Source organism: Leptinotarsa decemlineata, unplaced genomic scaffold, assembly GCF_025532065.1.
Source record: "Leptinotarsa decemlineata unplaced genomic scaffold, Ldec_3_MD MMD2_tig00026314_RagTag_RagTag, whole genome shotgun sequence".
Classification (NCBI taxonomy): Eukaryota; Metazoa; Arthropoda; class Insecta; order Coleoptera; family Chrysomelidae; genus Leptinotarsa; species Leptinotarsa decemlineata.
Genome location: NW_027412684.1, coordinates 1,464,072 through 1,485,750, shown reverse-complemented (window position 1 = coordinate 1,485,750; position 21,679 = coordinate 1,464,072). Strand labels below are relative to the sequence as shown.

Genomic DNA, 21,679 nt, shown 5'->3' with positions numbered 1-21,679 from the left:
TTCTCTCACACATGCACTTCTGCGATAGCATATATGGGCCGTGTTTAGATAATAGAGATTCCGGGCGCATTCAGAAATTACAAAATTCTTGTGTAAGGTTGATATTTGGTATAAGGCGAAGACAGAGAGTGTCGCATAAAATGAAGGAAATACGTTGGATGAATATGTATAATCGAAGACTACTTCATACAACCTGTTTTTTCTATAAAATCTTAAAATACGAAAAACCTCCTTATTTACACAAAAAAATCATCTTTAGAAGCCATGTTCATAATGTAAATATTCGTAGAAGAGGAATTATAACTATACCCTCCCATAAGAAAGAGATATTCAAACGTTCCTTCACATACTGCACGGCAAATCTTCTGAACAAATTTCGGATCACTGACTTCACAAAATCGATGGCGTCATTCAAAAGAATGGTAAAAGAGAAGCTATCTCAACATTAAGATATTTAGTACTCACCTGACAGTTTTCATAATGTTCGAAATATAATAATCTCAATCTTAGTCTCAGTATATACATTCTCCCTCTGGGCCTCAACAGCACCTGAACTCGTATCAGAAAGCTGACAATAGGCCAATTAATCTGTATATCACAAAATATATGTATTATTATACTGGTCATGTAATTGTGAATTCGGATTAATAAACGTCTTATTATTATTATTATTATTATATCCCGAAACTATCAGTTCATTATCTTCATTCCGGACTTATATTTGGGAATCATTTCAAAACATTGCCACAAGTGTTCTGCATATTCGCGTTTTGAAAAATCATTAAAAATGTGTTTCTTCTAGCTTCCTGGAACTGTCTCGTTATTCGCGGTTCACCCCGTATCAGTCAAGAGTCGCGATATTTACGCATTGTAGTCGAAAATGTGAGTTAAACAATTAGTCATATGTATGTAATCATCCTGTTGCAGATATGAAGCCATAAATCTTACAAAATAAATATTACAAACGTTTGTTCAATCTACTCAAAACGATACATGAATTTTATCTTTCCCAGTAATGTTCTTTCTCGACATGAGTACTCTGAAGTGATGAGAAATGGATTATTTATTTCATCCATACTGTCAAAGGGGTTGAACTATTGAAGTCATGTGTGGCTGCAAAATTTTCAAAGGATCAGTCAGAGCTTCTTATTGGTGAGAAACTATGATTAATTTTATTGTTATAGATGAGCAGTTGATATTTAATACTTTATATATATATATATATATATATATATATATATATATATATATATATATATATATATATATATATATATAACCGAGAGCTAAAATTTAATATTTTCCCGTGTATGATACACAATTTTTTTCTGTGGTGGGAAAAACGACGATTTGATATTGCAGAATTAAATTTCTACCTCTATATATATATATATATATATATATATATATATATATATATATATATATATATATATCTATTTATGTTTTGATTTTCATGGAATTATTTTCCAGCAGCTTGACTGCATTAACCTTTCTCGATTTCATATCATTTCTAGAAACATGTGGATTCGTTTTCCGATGACATTTCAGGTTAGCTTCCCAAATTTCTGCCACCGCAGTTGTCGGTTGATTGGTCAAACCACCAACACTGACATAAAAACTTGGCAAGGTGACTTGGGTGTCACACCAATAGGTGGTTCCACTTATGTTTCGCTTGCATTTACGCGGTTATTTTTATCAAGTACTTTCATGGTTTTTTCTCATTTTGTCTTCAATCGAGGACCGCCTGCCTGGTACTGACGATGCCCAATAGGCTGAAACAGCTGTATACCGGTGGCTCTCACATTGAAATCAATATGGGAATGATCAAAGAGTACTTATCTATTAATTTTTTGATTTTCATGGGATTATTTTCCAGCAGCTTGGCTGCATTAACCTTTCTAAATTATATATATACAATGGCACTCTGGCACTCCTCAAACTGAACTAGTCATCCTGTTGTCTGTCTCTTTATACGGTCAGAGCGTCTTAACTCTGGTATTTCAGGTACTTTAGGTAAATTTGCCTGTATTTGTTCTGCATCAGGTACTCTTCTTCGTGTTAGATCTTCTCTAGGAATGTGTATGGTTTTGTTTAATATATTGAATGTGAGATCTTGTTGTGTTTTGACTTGTACTTGTTCCTCGATAAGTGATTTATGACTGTTGAATTTATGGATGTTCAAGTTTTCCCAAATGTCCATGCGGTTTCCCTTGTTGATTTGTTTTATTAGTTTTATGTTCTCTGGTGGGGGGAAATTATGTTTGTTTTGTATGGCTTGTGTTGCAAGGTTTGATTTATATACTGTTGGATTTATGTATGCCTTTTTGTGCTCATTGTACCTTTGGATCAGTTTTTTCTTGGTTTGGCCAAGAGCATTGTATACTGTATTGGTCTTTGTCTTCTTCTTTTTCATAGTTGTTTATTTTTTGTGTTATCTTCGTGTTCGGCTTGTACATACAGGCCGTTCACGTTCACTGAATACTGAGAAATTAAATTAAATTTTATATTTCGGGGTGTTTGGGTAATATTGGATTAGAATTGTGTGAATTATTCCCTTTTCAATTACGGACCTGGAAATTGGTTGACTGAGTTGAATAAGAAGACAATAGCAACTTTCACGTCTCCCTATGTGCCGTAGAGTTCTTCGAGAGTTTTTTTTTAATTTTTAGGTACCTATTCATATTTTTTTATTGCTCTGAGCGTTTTATACAATGAACTTCGAATAGGAAAACCTTTCATGATTATCTGAAACATATCTACATCAAAAATATATTATATGTGTTTCAATTAGCAGAAAGAGAAATGATAGCAATAATAACATCCGAAACGAACACTATAATTGTAATGAAAATTGAAATGAAGTAATTTATATACACAAAAAAATTAATGGCGCAATAAATGTTGGAAATGGGGTCCTTCCATTTTAAGACATTTTTAAACTCGGTTTTTCAAATTATTTATTGCCTTTAACGCACTATTTATATGCTGCATTGTTGCGAAATCATTCAAAATCCTCAATCTCGAGTCTTCCACATTTTCTATTTCTCTGCGAGCGTAAATCCTATTTTTCATAGAAAATAGTCCAAAATAGTAAGATCTGTTGATCTTGCAGGCCATTATATTGGCCCAGTATTTGTCTCGAAATGGAAGGACTCCAATTCGAATATTTATTGGGCCATTAATTTTTTTTTGTATATAAATTACTTCATTTTGATTTTCATTACAATTATAGTGTTGGTTTTGGATGTTATTATTGCTATCATTTCTTTTTTAGCCTATCAAAACACATTTACTATATTTTTGTTGTATATATGTTTCAGATAAACATAAAAGGTTTTCTTATTCTAAGTTCATTGTAGAAAACGCTCAGAGCAATGGAAATATTAAAAAGATATGAATAGGTACCTGAAAATGAAAAAAAAACTCTCTAAGAACTCTATGGTATATAGGGAGACGTAAAAGTTGCCAATGTGTTTTTATTTAACTCAGTCAAACAATTTTCAGGACCGTAATTTGAAAGGGAATAATTGACCCCATTATAATCAAATGTTTCCGAAACATCCTCAAATATAAAATGAAATTCAATTTCTCAGTAGGAAGTGAACGTCTACGATCCAAAAACTACAACAAAAAATACAGGTCCGTATTTAATAATTCAAAGATGGGGGTGGCTCAAGTCAGATGACACCCTATATAAAAGATTCATGGACATATTCTGATAGCCCACATCAAGTGACGATAGCAAAATGTGGACAGATTTAATATGCGAATAAAGAAGATATTGGCAAAAAAAAATTTGGGATTTTTTGGTTTTTTCTGTATATCTCCAGAACCAAAAGAGCTATATTCGATTTTTTGACATCATTGAAAAAAGGTCTCTAAAATACGCAACTTTGCCACAATTCAACCGACATCTTTTATCGTTTACGAGATCTCCATGTACAGCCCTCTATATAGGGGAATAGCCCTATATATATATATATATATATATATATATATATATATATATATATATATATATATATATATATATATATATATACACAGAGTCACCGGTAGACAGCTGTTTCAGCCTATTGGGTCTACCGGTGGCTCTTAAATTGGGTAGACCCAATAGGGAATGATCAAAAAATACTTACCTATTCATTTATATCATTTTTATCATTTAAAATTTTGGGAAATGGTTCGCGCCATAATAATTAAAACGGGGGGGGGGACTATTCACGGCCGCACTGTATCTGACCGAAAATAATAAACTCATAAACTACCAAATGGATTTTCATACGCTTCTCGCGAATAAGAGGAGTGATTCAAGAGGAATAAATTCATATATGTATAATTTATTATTGATTTTTGACAGTTGGTTCAAATATACGATGTTATCAATGTTACGTCGGGACGATGTCACCTTTGACAAGCCGGGGAGCTTTCATCGCCGCTGCCCAATCCTTTCGACCTATTACAAAACAATTCATTACATTTTGTTCTTTTCTTGTTCTTGTTCTATTTTTAAAACTTATAACGAATAAAACTTATAACGAATTTCTAATTTTCAAACTAATGGTTATATACAGACCGTTTCTTTTGTCATGTGGTAATATTGCTATATTCTAAACCGTAACATTTACGAATACGATTAAATGGAAAAAAAAGGTAACTCTATTGGGAAAAATACAATGGTCGAAGAAAATTTACCGGGACTCTCGCCCTTCTTGAATTATACGGGGAAAACCAAAAAAGGTTGTTTTTCGTTTTTTCGGATAGAATTGTTATTTCGGAGAATATCAAAAAATGGAAAAAAAATGTCATTGTTTTCGAAGTGTACTATGACGGTGTAATAAGTGTCATTTCGTGTCAACATGGCCACTATCAACTTTTTTTCAAATACGGACCTGACTTTCCTACATATATTGATAAAGCGATAAATTTACAATCCAAGGGTATATTACATTTGATATTTCAATAGCGTTTCATTTAAAATAATCCCCATCATCAGTAACAAAAATCAAACACAACAACAATTTATTTTATCATGAAGTTTGACCTGGCCAGTTAATTGGTCCATTGTTTTCAATCCATTTTCTTGGGAATATAGCATTCAAATGTTCCTTCACTATTGCTGCATTATGGGAATGAGCGCCGTCCTGTTGAAAATATTGTATTTCATGGCGGATATTCAGTGGCAATTCATCTAAGTATCCATCAAATTCATTGAATAGATAATGAAGATACATTTCACTATTCAAATGATCATTGTAAAAGAAAGGGCCAAGGATGTTTGTTCCCACAATTCCCAACCAAACATTTATTCCGAACCTTCCTTGGAAATTGGTTTCTCTATGTTAATGATCATTGGTATTATTCTTCCTATAATGGATATTTCTGTAAAACCAACCATTGTTGATGAATTTTGATTCGTTCGTCCATATTATTTTTTACGAATATATCCAACTTCCCTATTTCTACGTCTTAACCACTTCGCGAATCGTACTCTCCTTCCATAATCTCTTTCATTGAGATGATGAACTTTGCGTATTCTGTAGCAATAATATTTGTGCTGTTACGAAATAGTGTGGATTTTACAGAAATTTCCATTTCTTGAGCATCTTCTCGTAAACAACAATCTTGATGGGCATAATTTTTGTAACTGACCAATCCTAAATAAAAAAAATGTTTTCATTGTGTAAATTTTTATGTGATAATATTTGCGTACCCATAACATTTATTTGATTCCTCACATTTCCAGTAAATCACATTTCCTTGATTTCTTTCTGTCGAATGCACCATAGTCCTTCAAATTTCTTTCTAAACATTTGGATGTTCGGAATACGACGATTCGGGTATAGCTCAACATACATATTCCTTGCCAAAAGAGAATTTATATTTGATTTTGCATAACTAAATAGCATATCAGCATACATCTTTGATATGTTCATAAACGTCTGACAGTTGTCAACAGATATCAAAACGCATTAATTTTTCCTGCCATAGAAACCAAGGAAAGCCTACGCGTTTCAGAAGGTAAATGAGTTGAGATGCTTTTCGATCATATCATTTTATACAACAATCGAATTCTGACCAAAAACTGATATTTTTGTTACTTCCAGGATTGAAAACTATAAAAACATTGCGAATTATAATTGATTAGGGAGAAATAAGCCTTGAAAGAAGAATTACGGTAATACAAAAATTTACAAAACGAAAAAGTACGAATTTTCATCGTGTTAGGGTACCTACCTGTCGGATTTATTAGATTGTCTGTATTATATTTTGAAGAAATCGAAACAATTTACAAAAGGAGTTTCGACATGACCTTAATTTAAAATTGTTGTCACTGAGGATGGTAGTTATTATAAATGAAACGCTATAAAAATATCAAATGTGATATACCCTTGGATTGTGAATTTGAATTTAAATAAATAAGTATCATTCTGATCATTCCCATATTGATTTAAATCTAAGAGCCACCGGTAGACAGATGTTTCAGCCTATTGGGCATCGTCAGTACCGGGCAGGCGGTCCTCGATTGAAGACAAAATGTGAAAAACCAAGAAATAACTGCGTAAACGCAATAGAGACATAAGTGGAACCACCTATTGGTGTGACACCCAAGTCAACTTGCCAAGTTTTTATGTCAGTTTTGGTGGTTTGACCAATCAACCGACAACTGCGGTGGCAGAAATTTGGAAAGCTGACCTGGAATGTCATCGAAAAACGAATCCATATGTTTCTAGAAATGATATGAAATCGAGAAACGTTAATGCAGTCAAGCTACTGGAAAATAATTCCATGAAAATCAAAAGGTAAATGAATAAGTACCATTCTGATCATTCCCATATTGATTTCCATCTAAGAGCCACCGGTAGACAGCTGTTTCAGCCTATTGGGTTGAATTATATAATAATTATATATAATAATAATATCAAATTGATTCACAGCGAGAAACGAATTATAACTACAAATTATAAATTTTATTTTAAATAGGTGGGATGAAGAGGAAGGCTAGTCTTTAAAACATCAAAAAATAATACATATTTATTTTCATATACAAAATTCCATAAATTCAAGTTACTGACAAAAAATTATTTTTTTAATGCAGTAATTTTTTGTCTTTTCTTCATTTGTATTAATTCTTAAACTCAATATTTCGATTTTTTCATAGATCTGCGAAAGGTAACAATTTTAAATGAAAAACTATTTCAAATATAAATTGTTCTTCTCAAAAAAACAAATATCCACGATATTTCCATTATCTTCGCATCATACAGAATATATCATTGGAACCCCGTCCGACGCCTATCAATACAACTTTTAACGCAATATAATAAACAGCGTCAACCGACTTTTTTGAAGTTCTTTGTCGCAAGTCATCTTTTTAATGACTTGTTAGCGACGTCCTCAAGGACATAGCTGGTAGAAAAAATTCAGTGACATTGTGTATGAATTGCAGTGCCAGCTGCTAGAGACGACTATGTTTATTTCTTTGATGTACTGGTATGTTAGTGTTCAAATATTTCACTCTCAGACAATATCGAATGGACTATAACAAAATAACCGTAAGAGCTCCAAAGACTCTCGATTGATATATTGATACATTACATTTATTTCTATTTCAATTTACGTTAAATTTGCATCATTTCTCCTGATGGTGCTAACTTGATTGGCGACACGCAAGAAACGGTATTTTGTTCTGTTGGAAAGTGTATTTATTAGATTGACTTGAATAATTTATCCAGGTGTGCTATCGAAATCTATAAGTAAAATTTTGACTCTAATTGAATTTCATTTCATTTCAGTTTCAAGACTGATTCGACCAAAGGAAGTCAAGCAGATATTCCTGGACTACAAGAAGATGCAGCTATTGCAACTCCCAAAGACAGCTACAAGACTGTCCAAAATGTATAATTCTTATAGTTATTTTTATTTATAAATCATAATTAGTTTTTGATTTGATATTTTAAAGATCATGTATATTTCAGTTAATTAGCCTGGAAGTGATATATATTGCGTTAGGTATTTATCTTCGATCCCATAGATGATGATGTCCTAGCTCACTAATACTCAGGCATGTCCTTCGAATCTTCAGACAACTAGTTGTCTTGTATCGGAAGCTGCAGAAAAATGAAAGGACTTATCTCATTCGGTGATTGATATTCTATGTGGATCCCATAGATAGTGTCTTCCTAAGAGGAGAAGTCATCGCCTATACTCAATCAGACGCATTCTCTCAGGGCAGTTGAGTCTAGCAAGATATGCGTGGTTCAGCCCAGCACCACTGATGAGACCTATGGTGGACCAAACAGCTAGTAGCCTTGCAGTAAAAAGTGCACTGAGAGACTCATACTTTTTATTATCTCATGCAAATTTGTGACTCCATGATTCTATGATTTTTATGATCCTATGATTTTTATGATTTTGAACAAAAGAAGGAGATTACCAGTTGACGTGTATTTGTTTACCTAACCGTCACATGAATAAAAATAATCAAAATAAACAATAGGTGAATAGATGTCGGCATTCCGATAAAAATTTATATGGAGTACTATTACAGACTGCTCAGAGGAATCCCATATCTATAAAAATATAAAATAGAAATTCAAATAATTGGTATGTAACAATCTAAAAGTTGAAATAGGCAAAAAATAGTTATTTATTATACAAGGGAAAGAAGTACTAGATTTTAGCTTGAGCGAAGCGGAGGAAGAAGAAAAACCGAGAGCTAAAATTTAATATTTTTCCCATGTATGATACACAATTTTTTTCTGTGGTGGGAAAAACGACGATTTGATATTGCAGAATTAAATTTCTACCTCTATTTATATATATATATATATATATATATATATATATATATATATATATATATATATATATATATATATATATATATATATATACAGTGTGACCCATTTAAAATGGAACCACCCCTGTAGAATGTGCATTTTTCAATCAATCTCAATTTTTTTTTATTGAAATATTAAGCATGAAAAACTGTATCTTGACACTAACTTTCACAATTTTAGTTTCATTTCCAAGGCACTCTATGGTTTTTTTTGTTTGTCAAAAACGGCAAAAGTTTATTAGGCAATTTTTGTTTTCAAATTTGACTACACCACTGGATTCGTAGTCGTTATAAATCAAAACTGTCAAATTTTCATTAAAAAATATTTGTTAACAACGAAGTTACAACAACTTCAATTTTGGAAACAAAGTATTTGTTTGTAATTTTTATTCAGATTATAGACATATTTGAGATCTGACAACACTGTCATCACCAAGTAGAACACCAGTGAATTTTTACAGTGAAAATCCGAAGTCAACAGCTCAATGCGTTCTACAGTTATAACTCCTGAAAATATGGTAATGTGAGAGATTTGTGGTGCAAGCGTTTTGTAATAAAAATCTGACTACGCCACTGGATTTGTGGATAATATTCCCTTAAAATCATTCATTTGAGTGTAGGTTACGAGAAGTGTATTCTAGAATAACAGAAAATTAAAAATTCATTTTCAAGTTATGCAGTACTTAGTACATTCATCCGCATAGCCGCTAAAATCAAATTGATTTAAAGCATGGAAATCATTTATTCAATAATAAAACAGAGAGCAGGACAAAAATTGTTCCCTGTAAATTCTTCATAACTCAGCTAAAACAATCTTATAGAGGAGATATCAATAATTTGAGGAAGCTGAACTCATTATGCAAAGGTTTTATAATAAATCAACAGTAGGCTGTGATTTTGACAGTTAATCATAAATAAAATAATAGTTGTTAGTTACGTGCATTTAATAATGGCTTTGCAATTATCATTAGAAGAAAGAATTGATATTGTGAGAATTTCTGGGGACAATTATCATAGTGAAAGAGAAGCAGCTAGGATATTTAATCACAGACATCCAAATCGACTTCCCATTGACAGAAGCACCGTCAGTAAAATTAACAAAACATTTAAAGAAACCGGTGCAGTCAGCAAACATATTTTAAAAAATAATCACCGAAGAAGAAATTTAAACGAAGGTGCTGTTTTAGATTATTTTAGAAACCACCCAAACAGAAGTTTACGAGTCGCCAGTTTGGATTTAAACTTACCGAGAGAGACTATTCGACGATGTCTTAAACAAAACAAAATGGGAGCATTTAAACCTAAATTTCTTCACTCTTTAAAGGCAGGTGATGAAGTGAAACGTATGGAATTTTGTTTGTGGGCACAAGGCGAGTACCTGAATACAAGAAATTTTTTAAACTGCATAATGTTTAGTGATGAAGCTTCTTTCAGCACCAATGGGGTAGTTTCATCGCAAAATGCTCGGTATTGGGCTACGGAAAATCCGCACTGGATCATAAATTGTAAAAGTCAATATTCCGAAAAAGTTAACGTTTGGTGTGGTATAGTACAAAATAGAATAATAGGTCCATATTTTTTTGATGGAAACATAAACGGGCAAATTTTTTTGGAATTTCTAAATAACCAATTATCGGACGAAATAGATGAAATGCCTCTTGCGGAACAAGTAAATTTATATTTTCAGCTCGACGGCTGTTCCGTACACAATTCGAGGATTGTTAAAGAGTGGCTAAATAACCAGTTTCCAAATCATTGGATAGGACGAGGTAGTGACTTAATTGAATGGCCACCTAGATCGCCTGATCTAACAATATTAGACTTTTTTCTGTGGGGTATTCTGACACAAAAAGTATACAGAACAAGACCAACGAATCGAGCTGAACTCATGCAAAGGATACGACAATCTTGTGCCGAAATTACAGTTCAACAAATAAGAAATAGTGTAAACAATATTCGGAAGAGATACGATAAATGTATTGAACTTAATGGAGGTTTGGTAGAAGCCACAAAAATTTGAATGTTTAGTTTTAAATCAATGTTTATTTTAGTATCAGTTTTTTCTTAATGGCAATTAATTGTTGAATAAATACTTTGAAACTTGTTTGTATACATTTTGTTTTCATCAGCTATAGAAGAAGGTAGAGTAAGTTTAGAATCTCATAAAATGTGATTTTCCAGGTGCGCTGTTACAAAAGTACTATTATTCATTATTGGGAAACTTCCAAAAAGCTCACAAGTATGACCATTAATACTTCAAGATTCTATCAAGATTTGGTAAAAGCGCAATTGGGAGATCCCATGACATGAGATTCTGAACTTGGTCTACTACTGCGTAACTTGAAAATGAACTTTTAATTTTCTGTTATTCAATTATTCAATTTTTATTTTAATTCTCACTTCTCGTAACCTACACTCAAATGAATGATTTTAAGGGAATATTATCCACAAATCCAGTGGCGTAGTCAGATTTTTATTACAAAACGCTTGCACCACAAATCTCTCACATTACCATATTTTCAGGAGTTATAACTGTAGAACGCATTGAGCTGTTGACTTCGGATTTTCACTGTACAAATTCACTGGTGTTCTACTTGGTGATGACAGTGTTGTCATACCTCAAATATGTCTATAATCTGAATAAAAATTACAAACAAATACTTTGTTTCCAAAATTGAAGTTGTTGTAACTTCGTTGTTAACAAATATTTTTTAATGAAAATTTGACAGTTTTGATTTATAACGACTACGAATCCAGTGGTGTAGTCAAATTTGAAAACAAAAATTGCCTAATAAACTTTTGCCGTTTTTGACAAACAAAAAAAACCATAGAGTGCCTTGGAAATGAAACTAAAATTGTGAAAGTTAGTATCAAGATACAGTTTTTCATACTTAATATTTCAATAAAAAAAAATTGAGATTGATTGAAAAATGCACATTCTACAGGGGTGGTTCCATTTTAAATGGGTCACACTGTATATATATATATATATATATATATATATATATATATATATCAAATCGAGAAAGGTTAATGCAGTCAAGATGCATATATATATATATATATATATATATATATATATATATATATATATATATATATATATATCCGTGAAAAAAGAAATTTCATGAAAAGAAATAAAATGTCAAACTTTTTTCCCTTCACAGAAAAAGTATATTTGTGTTCAGATTGTCTCCCAAACAGTATAAGGTGGAAAGGTGGAAAAATTAAATGTTGTCTTATCATCTGATGCAATGTTTCCAAATTTCACCTGAGTATTTTGGTTTCAAATATTAATCATTTCTGCAACGAAAACTCTTTGAACATTCCAACTGTTCAATAATAATTGAAGTTGGGAGCACCTATTGATCATTGGCAATATTTTTAATTCATATATAGTTACTCATGAAGTTGTTCAAGATTGAAATTCAAAACATAAAATACTTTTTTATCGACCTTTTTTGGGTATTTGTCACCTTCCACAATCTGAAAAATTATAATGGAGAACTTTATACAAGTGCAGAAGGGCAAACTTTTTAGTTTACCCCGATAAGTTACTGCGTAAAAATCAAAGTATTTTTCACAAAGAAAAATCTTCTATTTATCAGTAACTTGTCGTATTTAACAATTTTGCCTATGAAAAAAAATTGTTAAGAAACAATACAATGCTTATCTTTCACGTTTCGGAGGCCAAAATCTGCCTCCGTCTTCAGAAATGGACCAAAAATTTTATATATTCGCAGTTATCCTTTTTTGGTTGTTTATTTCTTCACTTCTTCGACAGATGTTAAAGGAGTTTTGAAATATAGAATTTTTTGTCCATTTCTGAAGACGGGGACAGATTTTGGCCTCCAAAACGTAAAAGATAACCATTGTATTATTTCTTAACAATTTTTTTTGATAGTCAAAATTGTTAAATACGACAAGTTACTGATAAATAGAAGATTTTTCTTTGTGGAAAATACTTTGATTTTTACGCAGTAACTTATCGGGGTAAACTAAAAAGTTTGCCCTTCTACACTTGTATAAAGTTCTCTATTATAATTTTTATATATTTCGGATTGCGGAAGGTAACAAATACCAAAAAAAAAATCGATAAAAAACTGATTTTTTCCTCCACAAAAAATGACTTCCGTTGAATATAAAATACTTCTTCTATTAGGACATGCGCAAAAGTGTCCTTACTCACTTCAAAGCACTCTCACTCGAAAGTAAAGATAATGTGAAGATACATTTTCATTGCATATTAATGAATTGACGAAAACGATGAAGTATGCCATTTATCACATGTCATCCTGTTTGATAAAACTGTCAGTTTGATTTTTATTGTCATGTTTTTAACCCATTTTACATTATCAACATGAATTTTCTATGAAACAATGAAAGAAGTTCAAACATTGTGAGATAATGAATCCAGTTTTACAGGTGAGTCAAAAATTTATTGAAACATTTACGAAAAATAGGTTGGATGGAGCAGATTGAACTTTCATACAATTATTTGTCGATGGTAGATAGAGGAACTGTCAAAATGTCTTCAACATGTGAATGATCTTATCCATTGACCCTGCTTTGATACTGGAAAAAATGCCTATTGCAGTCATTACAAACCCCTTTTATAACATATTTCGATACCTTCGCTTGATTCCGTCGAATTTTTCTATCTTTTCTTTTCATGCATGGTTATACTTTCCGTCTGAAAATTTTGAATGATTCAGATATGTATACTCAAAAAAAATGTAATACTACTCAATATCTTCATCAGATTTCACAATTTGTCTATCAGTTAAAAAACTTATTCGGGATGGATTTACATTGTAGCTCACAAATGGTACAAAACTCGAAAAAAGACATTATAATGATGGTTTTTCGAATCTTATGTACTTTTATACTCCGAATTAATATACCAAAAATTCTCAAGAGCAGAAATCATCGATTTCTACTTACAATTGAATTGGTCTATTTATTTATTTTACGAGATTTTTTCCAAATATTATCTGGGTGTTTTATGCAAAAAAAAAACACTTTCTGATTCATAGTACAATCCCCATCAGTAGGAAGTATACCATCTACTATCAGACCTATCGTTTTTCGTAAATGTATGTGACCAAATACATATTTCGTGATGGAGTATAAGTAACTATCCTGCGGCTGACGTGTTAAAAAAATTCGAAAACAGCAATAATTATGATTTTGAGAGAGTCCAATTTTTATATAGAATTCATACCCGAAATTTCACCTTTTTGTGGTTAGTAGCTACACCCATCATATTTTAAAGCATGGAGGATAAGGTGATAGGTAAGTATCTTGTTATTCTATTCGATTTCTCTTATTGATTAAAATGGACAAGAAACAACAACAATGATTCAAAATTTCGAATAAAAAACTCACTACTTATTCTATGATTAAGAGTCAATTTTGTACAAATTCTTTTATATTATTGAAGTTGTCTGGTATCAGCAAACGGTATATCCTAGCAATTCTTCATCACAGATTATCTATAAGCTGTTTTTGTCAGTAATTCTCCAGGTCAGATGAAAAGGGTGAAACTTAGTCAAACCCTGACACTAATTCATTTTGCAGCGGAGCAGGCAAAAGGTATGTAATCTGATATTTTGTCATCTTCCAAAAAGAGATGGCACGCAGTCTGAGTTTTTGTATATGTTATTCCAGATAACATTGATTTGTCTAATGAGTGTTTGCCAATAAAACAAAAATGTATGAATGCCTTGAAATGGTCCAATTCAGGTACATTTTTTCAGAAACCCTGAACTCTGTAACGTGAAAATTTAACTTTATCAGCCATCCAAAACACTTACCATGAAATGTATCATTTGTTTGTAGAAATCATAAAATACATGTAGTAAACATAAATCTATTTCATTTTTTTCATAATTCTGTATTTAATTGCATTGTCGGTGTAAACTGAAGAAAAAAGAAGTGTTATTGAAGGAAATAATTTTCCATACCAGTATCTCTATCTGTAGAGTAGGGAGGGTGAGTGTAAGCTCACAGCACTTAGGCCACATGTGACCCATTGTACATCCTCCCGAAGAGTTATCCTCCTAGGTCATCGTCCATCCTGTCCTTTCCAGGAAGGTGGACAGGTCACTGGGAGACATCTACTTTAAATCGGCAGGTGTAGGTCAAGACTCGACGAACACACACTCTCTTATTGATGATAACTCCGTGCACTCGCATAGGACATGCCTGACAGTCTCATCTTCCTGCATATAGGTGTGTTTACTAGCCGCATATTATGGAGGTGTTTCCTTAGTTGACAGGGGCCAGTCAGAAATCTTACTGTTAAGCGTAGATTTTTTCTGGTCATCGCCAGATATTTCTTCGACGCCAGCTTCCCAGGGTCGTCCAAGGATTGAGCATGGGTGTAAAATTTGGCTAGTTCCGCAATTGTCGAAGTCATCAGGCCGTAGGTGCCACTGGGTCCTAAAATTCTTAGTCCAGTCGCTTCCTTGGCTAAAGAGTCGGCAATGCGATTACCATTACTCCTGTCGTGCCCTTTAACCCACTTCAGGATAATGTTATTATCTACCGAGGCTTTGGATAAATCTTGGTGACACTCTTGTACTAGCCCTGAGGTTACAGGTTGTCTGTTCAAGGCTAATAGGGCTTGTTTGCTGTCAGTGCAGATTGTTATATTTTTGCCAGAAATTAATTTCCTGGTTCTTCTTCTGTGGCGATTGAGATACCAGATAGCAAACAGAGCTGTTTGGACCACGCTGGTATTTTTTCCCATTTCCCACTTAATTCTTAGACTTGGTGATCTGAAGTACACTCCACATCCTGAGTTTTCTTTGGTTTTTGAGCCGTCTGTAAATATGCGTATTGCATTTGTAGCATCTGACTCTCTGTTCTGTTTTATTTGTATTTTGTAGGGTTTATCAAACACAAACTTCGGTTTAATTGCATCACTGGTTTAATTGCATCACTGCAGCAGAGGTTGTGCAGTAAGCGCTTCCCGCCATAGGCCCAGCCACAATTGACCCATTCCTACACCAGCCGTGCGTAATCGTACTATGGCCATTAACGCAACCTCCTCAACGTACAGGTCCAGAGGGGTTAGACCCGTAATTCCATACCAGTAATCTACTCGGTAGTTCAGAAAGAAGGAATGCTCAATGAATACTTTACACAAAGCAGGAGTGACCCATTTGAGTAGGCAAATTTCGTCAGCGTGTACGTCACGGTGCAAGGGACGAGTTTGTGGTAATGGTTCTGGTCAGGAGCATGTCAACCTGAGATGATTTTGAGTGACGGTTCAGGAACGAAAGTAAAGTGTATCACGTCAGTTACCATATTTGTGTTGCGCATTATTTTAGTGGAAACCTTTTCCTCAGTGTAGGTGAGTTATTTCAATAATATAATTTCTCGAACCAATACTACAACTAGGATTATTTTCTGTAGATCTGCCGGTTTCCATTAAGCTACGAGCAAGTACAGCCTTTGGTATTTTCCAAGGAACTTGGGTTGTCCAACCGTCGCGAACGTTTTGTCTGGTTTGGAATCCTTTTGGATCTCCAAATACCGTTTTTTTGCTATCGACCATTTTTGGGAAAAGAAAAGTTTAGTTGCTTCACTTCAAAATATACTACATTCAGATTCTACTCGGACCCTGAGATAGCCTGTTGCTGGTAACATCCAAAAAAAGGACTCATATGGTGAGGAATTTCCAATTTTTTTTCCACGTCGAAGTTGATTTCTGTTACAAAGATAACTTATTTTTGGAGACCAACCAAATACCTTGTTGTTTTTCTTTTGAATTGAATGTGCATGCATCGAACGTTTCAAAAATCATTTTGTGTCGCCTTGATGAGAGTCATATGAATTTATACATAGTTTCTTTTGAGAGATTCTACTGCACCTGCAGCGGCGTCGTATTATTTCATTTGTTATGTTACCGAATGATATACTTTCTTTATAAAAAAAGCTTCTTTCTGGCTATCATATTTTTGAGTTAATCTGAAACAAGGATTAAATAAATTTCTGAGTCAGGTATATTTTAATTTCTTTTTAGTACAATCAAAATCAAGTGGCACCCCATCTATAAAAAAAACCAAGACCACTGCTCTCCCAATAATATTTACCTTCGTTGGCGACTTGTTACCTCTTTTTGAAATTCTCTCTTAGTCGCCGAATATCGATAATCATAAATATTATTATCAAAAAAAGTTAATAGCTCTTTTTGTTGATCTAACCTAACGCCATGCCACTTACTGGCAAGGATATTAGCAGCTCCATAACCTTCCAGACCATTATCGCCAGGAATCCAGACCAGATAGAATTTGTTTCACTTGAAATTCAGACGTATAGTTACCTAGACAGGTTGATATATTTATCCTGGATCGGCGACTGTATACACCTACACCAAAATATGAAGCTGTTTTTGATACATCTATGAAATAACGGTTATCTGCTCCCAGTATTTTTCTCTCCCGGATGATCTGATCTTCTCTACTAGAAAAAAGGAATGAGTAAGGCAGTTTGTAGTTGACAGTTGAAGACATTCTACTATACTCCGATTTTCACCTGTTTTGTGCAACTGGCGAAGTACACTATTCCGGATGTTTTCATCCAGCTTCTGTCCTCAGAAAGATGAAAAGGAGGTAGATTCAGAAGGTTTTCTTCGACCGCTGTTGGTACGGTGCTGTTAGCACCAAAGATAGTTGGAATGTGTCTAATATACACTGCTGAGCCGTTTACTGTAAAACTTTCGGCTACTAGTCATTGGGACCATACGTGATCATTGGTCTGACAATCCTCACCTATATACCATAGATTTGTTTGGAGCCTGAACCCCAATATTTTTCACAAACCCTTCGACATGTCCAAAGAAACAGTCTCGTTCTGTGCTAAATCTTTGACAAGTGAGAATTCCAGATAAGTTTCCAATAAAAAATAGCACCAAGTCATCTCTGCTGGAATAACCTCTTTACTGAAGGAGCACTGTGATTTGAATCATCATATTTAGACACCCAGACTGTCGTAAGACAGTGCCTGTTATTTTTGTTTTGATATTGATGAAATAACAGAACCCATAATTTGTGCCTGCCTCGCAGCGGACTAAATCTGATTTTCATCTGATGAAGGTAGCTTATACAGGATCAACAACAAGTTTTCGATACTGGCTCAGAATTGAATCGAGTTGAACGTTTCATAATATTTTCCTAATTACGATGCTATAGTCAAATCTCGAATACAGCTATCAATAAAAAATGTATATGATACATATAGTTTCTTCTTATTGAACAAAGGCACTCAATCAATCTTCTAACCATCTCGAAGAATTTAAATATTTTTTTATAATTTCGGTATCCGACTCTACTATTTCTTTACTATTCATAAAAACTTCACATCTGGAAAAAAATCTTCACACGCCGATTATTATTCAATGTTTCAAAAAATATGCTGTGTGATAGTATGTACCTCTACCATTTTGTAGTATTTGAAGCAATTTCGAAAGAATGGGTTTTCTAATCAACACTCATCACTAATTACTTCAACTATTATATTCTCGTATTGGTGCGATATGATTCATCATTTATGGAAAATTAAATCGTTTCCAATATGACAGATATATATTCTCGCAAAATATGTGCTGCAAAGATTTTTACAGGAAATTAATTCTCAAGAGATCTAACATCTCTTCATTACGTTATTTACCGTATTCAATGATTCATTTTCCGGAGCCGATTTCTTTGACTGTACTACATGGACATTCATAGTTTACATTACAAACTCTCCGTATTGGGCAGAAAAACGAACTTTTCGAACACTTATATCGTGTTTGTACAAAATATCCTGTTTTCAGAGGTACGCATAGAACCACATAGTTTTATCGACAAGTAGTTTCATTCCAATTTGGAAATCTGCTTCTGCTTGAAAGGTTTCAAATTCTCATTGTAGGTACAAACCTTCGACAAAGGATGAAACTGCAGTAAATTTGATGAAATATGAGTTTCTTCCTCGTTGTCGTCGACTCCCGCTTCATTGGTTGTTCCATTTTCAGAGACAAACCTTTCGGCATGTACTGATCGGGTGAATCTTCTTTTGTCAGTACTACATGGGCATTCATAGTTTACATTACACACCCTCAGTATTAGGCAGAAAAACGAACTTATCGGACACGTATAACGTGTTTGTACAAAATATTCTGTTCTCAAAGGTACGCATAGATATTATGATCGACAAGTAGTATGATTTCAATTTGGAAATCTGCCTCTAACATAGCAAGTGAAAGTCTTCAAATTCTCATTGTAGGCACAAACTTTGGGCAAAGGACGAAACTGCAATAAATTTGACGGAACATTCATTTCTTCTTCATTGTGGCCGACTCCCGCTTCATTGGTTGTTCCATTTCCAGAGACAAATCTTTCAGCATCTACTGATCGGGTGAATCTTCTTTTGCCAGTACAAATGGGCATTCATAGTTTACATTACACACCCTCAGTATTGGGCAGAAAAACGAACCTTTCGGACATGTATAACGTGTTTGTACAAAAGATTCTGTTCTCAGAGGTACGCATAGATAGTATGATTGACAAGTAGGATCATTCCAATTTGGAAATCTGCCTTTAACATAGCAAGTGAAAAGTTTCAAATTCTCATTGTAGGCACAAACTTAAAGACTTCACATCTGGAAAAAATATTTATACGCTGATTATTATTCTATGTTTAAAAAAATATACTGTGTGATAGTATGAAACATGATTATATTTAAAAAGTCTGTTTTTCAGATTTTGGTGATACTTCTCCTCACATCCGTTATGGTACAAAATCTTGGTGCTCATGTACACAACCACTTGTGCAAAAGAGATGCATTGGAAGACGATGAAGCTAGTAACCGTAAGAACAAAATAAACATCGTTGTCACAGTCAAAAACGCTCAACATGATAATTGTCAAGAAACTACACAAACAACCACACCCACGTCAAATACTACGTGCCAAGAAACAACCACAGAGTCGTTCACTTGTGTCAAACCAGGCTCGTACCCCAACCCTGACAACTGTACCGATTTTTTCATTTGTCACAAAAATGCAGCTATTCCTGGCTTAGAGAGAGTGAAGATGAGTTGTCCCAGTGGTCAGGCATTCGACTACAAGGAACATAAATGTACTCCCGGAGCTGCTATTTCTTGTCTGTCACAAAAGAGCCTCAGTTTATCATGATTATAGTCTTCTGAGTAATATATGTTTCATTCTTACACCAAATGTATGTTAAGTAGTCTCCAATTGCTTGAATATTAAATAATTGGTTCAAAACAAGCACTTGTATCAAAAACCAGAACTGCGATACTCTTTTTGAAGCGCTTTTTGACGTCATTAACACGCATAGGAATGGCTTATTTTATCTAATGCGTACTTTCTATTTAGTTGGAGTTTCAAAATAGCATCTTTTGCTGAAATGCCCGCACTGAAGAAAAATAGATTTTTCGATCGGAACACGTGTGTTTAGTAAACTATTTAGTGGAAATCTCATAAACTTGAATAAACTATGGAGTAACGGCCAATTCCATCAAAAACTACAAATGTGTCCTAGTTTAAATTCCCAAATTCCACTGATATTGATATGGTATTTTTTCAATTCAAGTTGCCTAAAATACCTCCTCAATATTCGTCATCATCTCTTGGAATATTTGTCGTATATTTTCTGTAATTGTCAATCAAAAATATGTAACAGTCCGATTTACATTACCATAAATAATGACTATCGTGATGATTTCATCAATTATTCAATATTTTCAGTTGAACTCGAGCAAAAGTTGAATCCTTTTTAATATTATCATTCTTACAATAAAACAAATGTACTGAATATTTTCAAGTGAAGGTGAAAACAGATCTTGATTCGTGATGCACTGTTTGGAACCTTTGATGTGGTGATGAATATTGATGGAGTTTTATCCCAACACTAAACTGTTATGTCAACACCTCGACACGTGTTTCGATCACCAAGTGATCATCCTCGATCGTCCTCTTGAGGATGATCACTTGGTGATCGAAACACGTGGGATGGAACTGCAGTATTATACAGATCTTGAATTTATCAATCACGATACCATTCAAATTGGAGTTCATGAAAAATAAGAATTTAAACTTTCTATGTTTTTACCACTTTTTTTGTAAGTTACGTTACTACAGATTCGTCATATGAGGATATTTTCAAACTTATACATTAAACTATAAGTTTGATATAACTAATATGTATACAGTGTGATCCACTAAGTCTGCAACAAATGAGAAACTTTTTTATTATCGATTTCTCAGAAAATGTTATTCTTGACAAAAGTTGGTGCAAAACTATACCAAGTGTACCTGGAACGACTTTATGACAAACACCATACAGGATAGGCCATAAAATATAAAGTTCGTTCAAGAGTAAAGTACCCTTATTTCAAAAAATATAGAAATATGTTGAAGAGAAAAGTTGCTTAGAAATAAAAGTTATGTTCAGATACGAAGTCATGGCCTGCTATTCTAATTTTTTTTTCTTTTAGAAAATATTGAATTACCCCCGTATGATACATATTTTTACTATTTTGATTTAATATGTATTTGAAGTAGCCTCAATCAAATTAGTTTGGGGTTTTATCAAATTAAAGTGTATTTATAAAACTTACTTAGATTTGTATTTTTTTTAGGTGACCGTCAACTCCATGTTTGTTGCAACGATATTTAACAGAACTCTAGAATAAAACAAATACTCTTTTTAACGAGGCAAATACTTTACTAACTAAATGTCAATAAAAGTATAAAATTTCTTTCATTCTGACAACAATGCCTCCACTAGAACAGATATTAAAAAACAATCCAAAATCTA

The 21,679-nt window shown here is 33.2% G+C and overlaps 1 protein-coding gene across 3 annotated transcripts; it reads left to right on the top strand.

Annotated features, from left to right (window-relative positions):
- The first annotated feature begins 967 nt into the window (after positions 1 to 967).
- On the top strand, positions 968 to 20,049 carry LOC111509191 (uncharacterized). Of its 3 annotated transcripts, XM_074181640.1 has the most exons (4): positions 968 to 1,152; positions 7,800 to 7,902; positions 19,121 to 19,378; positions 19,597 to 20,049. In XM_074181640.1, the coding sequence occupies exons 1-4, from the start codon at positions 1,106 to 1,108 to the stop codon at positions 20,029 to 20,031; spliced, it is 843 nt and encodes a 280-aa protein (XP_074037741.1). In that variant the 5' UTR covers positions 968 to 1,105; the 3' UTR covers positions 20,032 to 20,049. The 3 variants fall into 3 exon arrangements, with proteins under 3 accessions (XP_074037741.1, XP_074037742.1, XP_023020651.2); XM_074181641.1 differs by lacking the exon at positions 19,121 to 19,378 and having other exon boundaries at positions 976 to 1,152; XM_023164883.2 differs by lacking the exons at positions 968 to 1,152; positions 7,800 to 7,902 and adding an exon at positions 18,726 to 19,025.
- The last annotated feature ends 1,630 nt before the right edge of the window (positions 20,050 to 21,679 follow it).

What these genes read in the sequence shown, in the direction of transcription:
- LOC111509191 (XM_074181640.1), top strand. Translation starts at nt 1,106, where the DNA reads ATGTGTGGCTGCAAAATTTTCAAAGGATCAGTCAGAGCTTCTTATTG. An exon ending in GCTACAAGACTGTCCAAAAT is followed by an intron (nt 7,903 to 19,120) that starts GTATAATTCTTA and finishes TTCTCATTGTAG; the next exon opens with GCACAAACTTTGGGCAAAGG. An exon ending in AAAAGATTCTGTTCTCAGAG is followed by an intron (nt 19,379 to 19,596) that starts GTACGCATAGAT and finishes TCTGTTTTTCAG; the next exon opens with ATTTTGGTGATACTTCTCCT.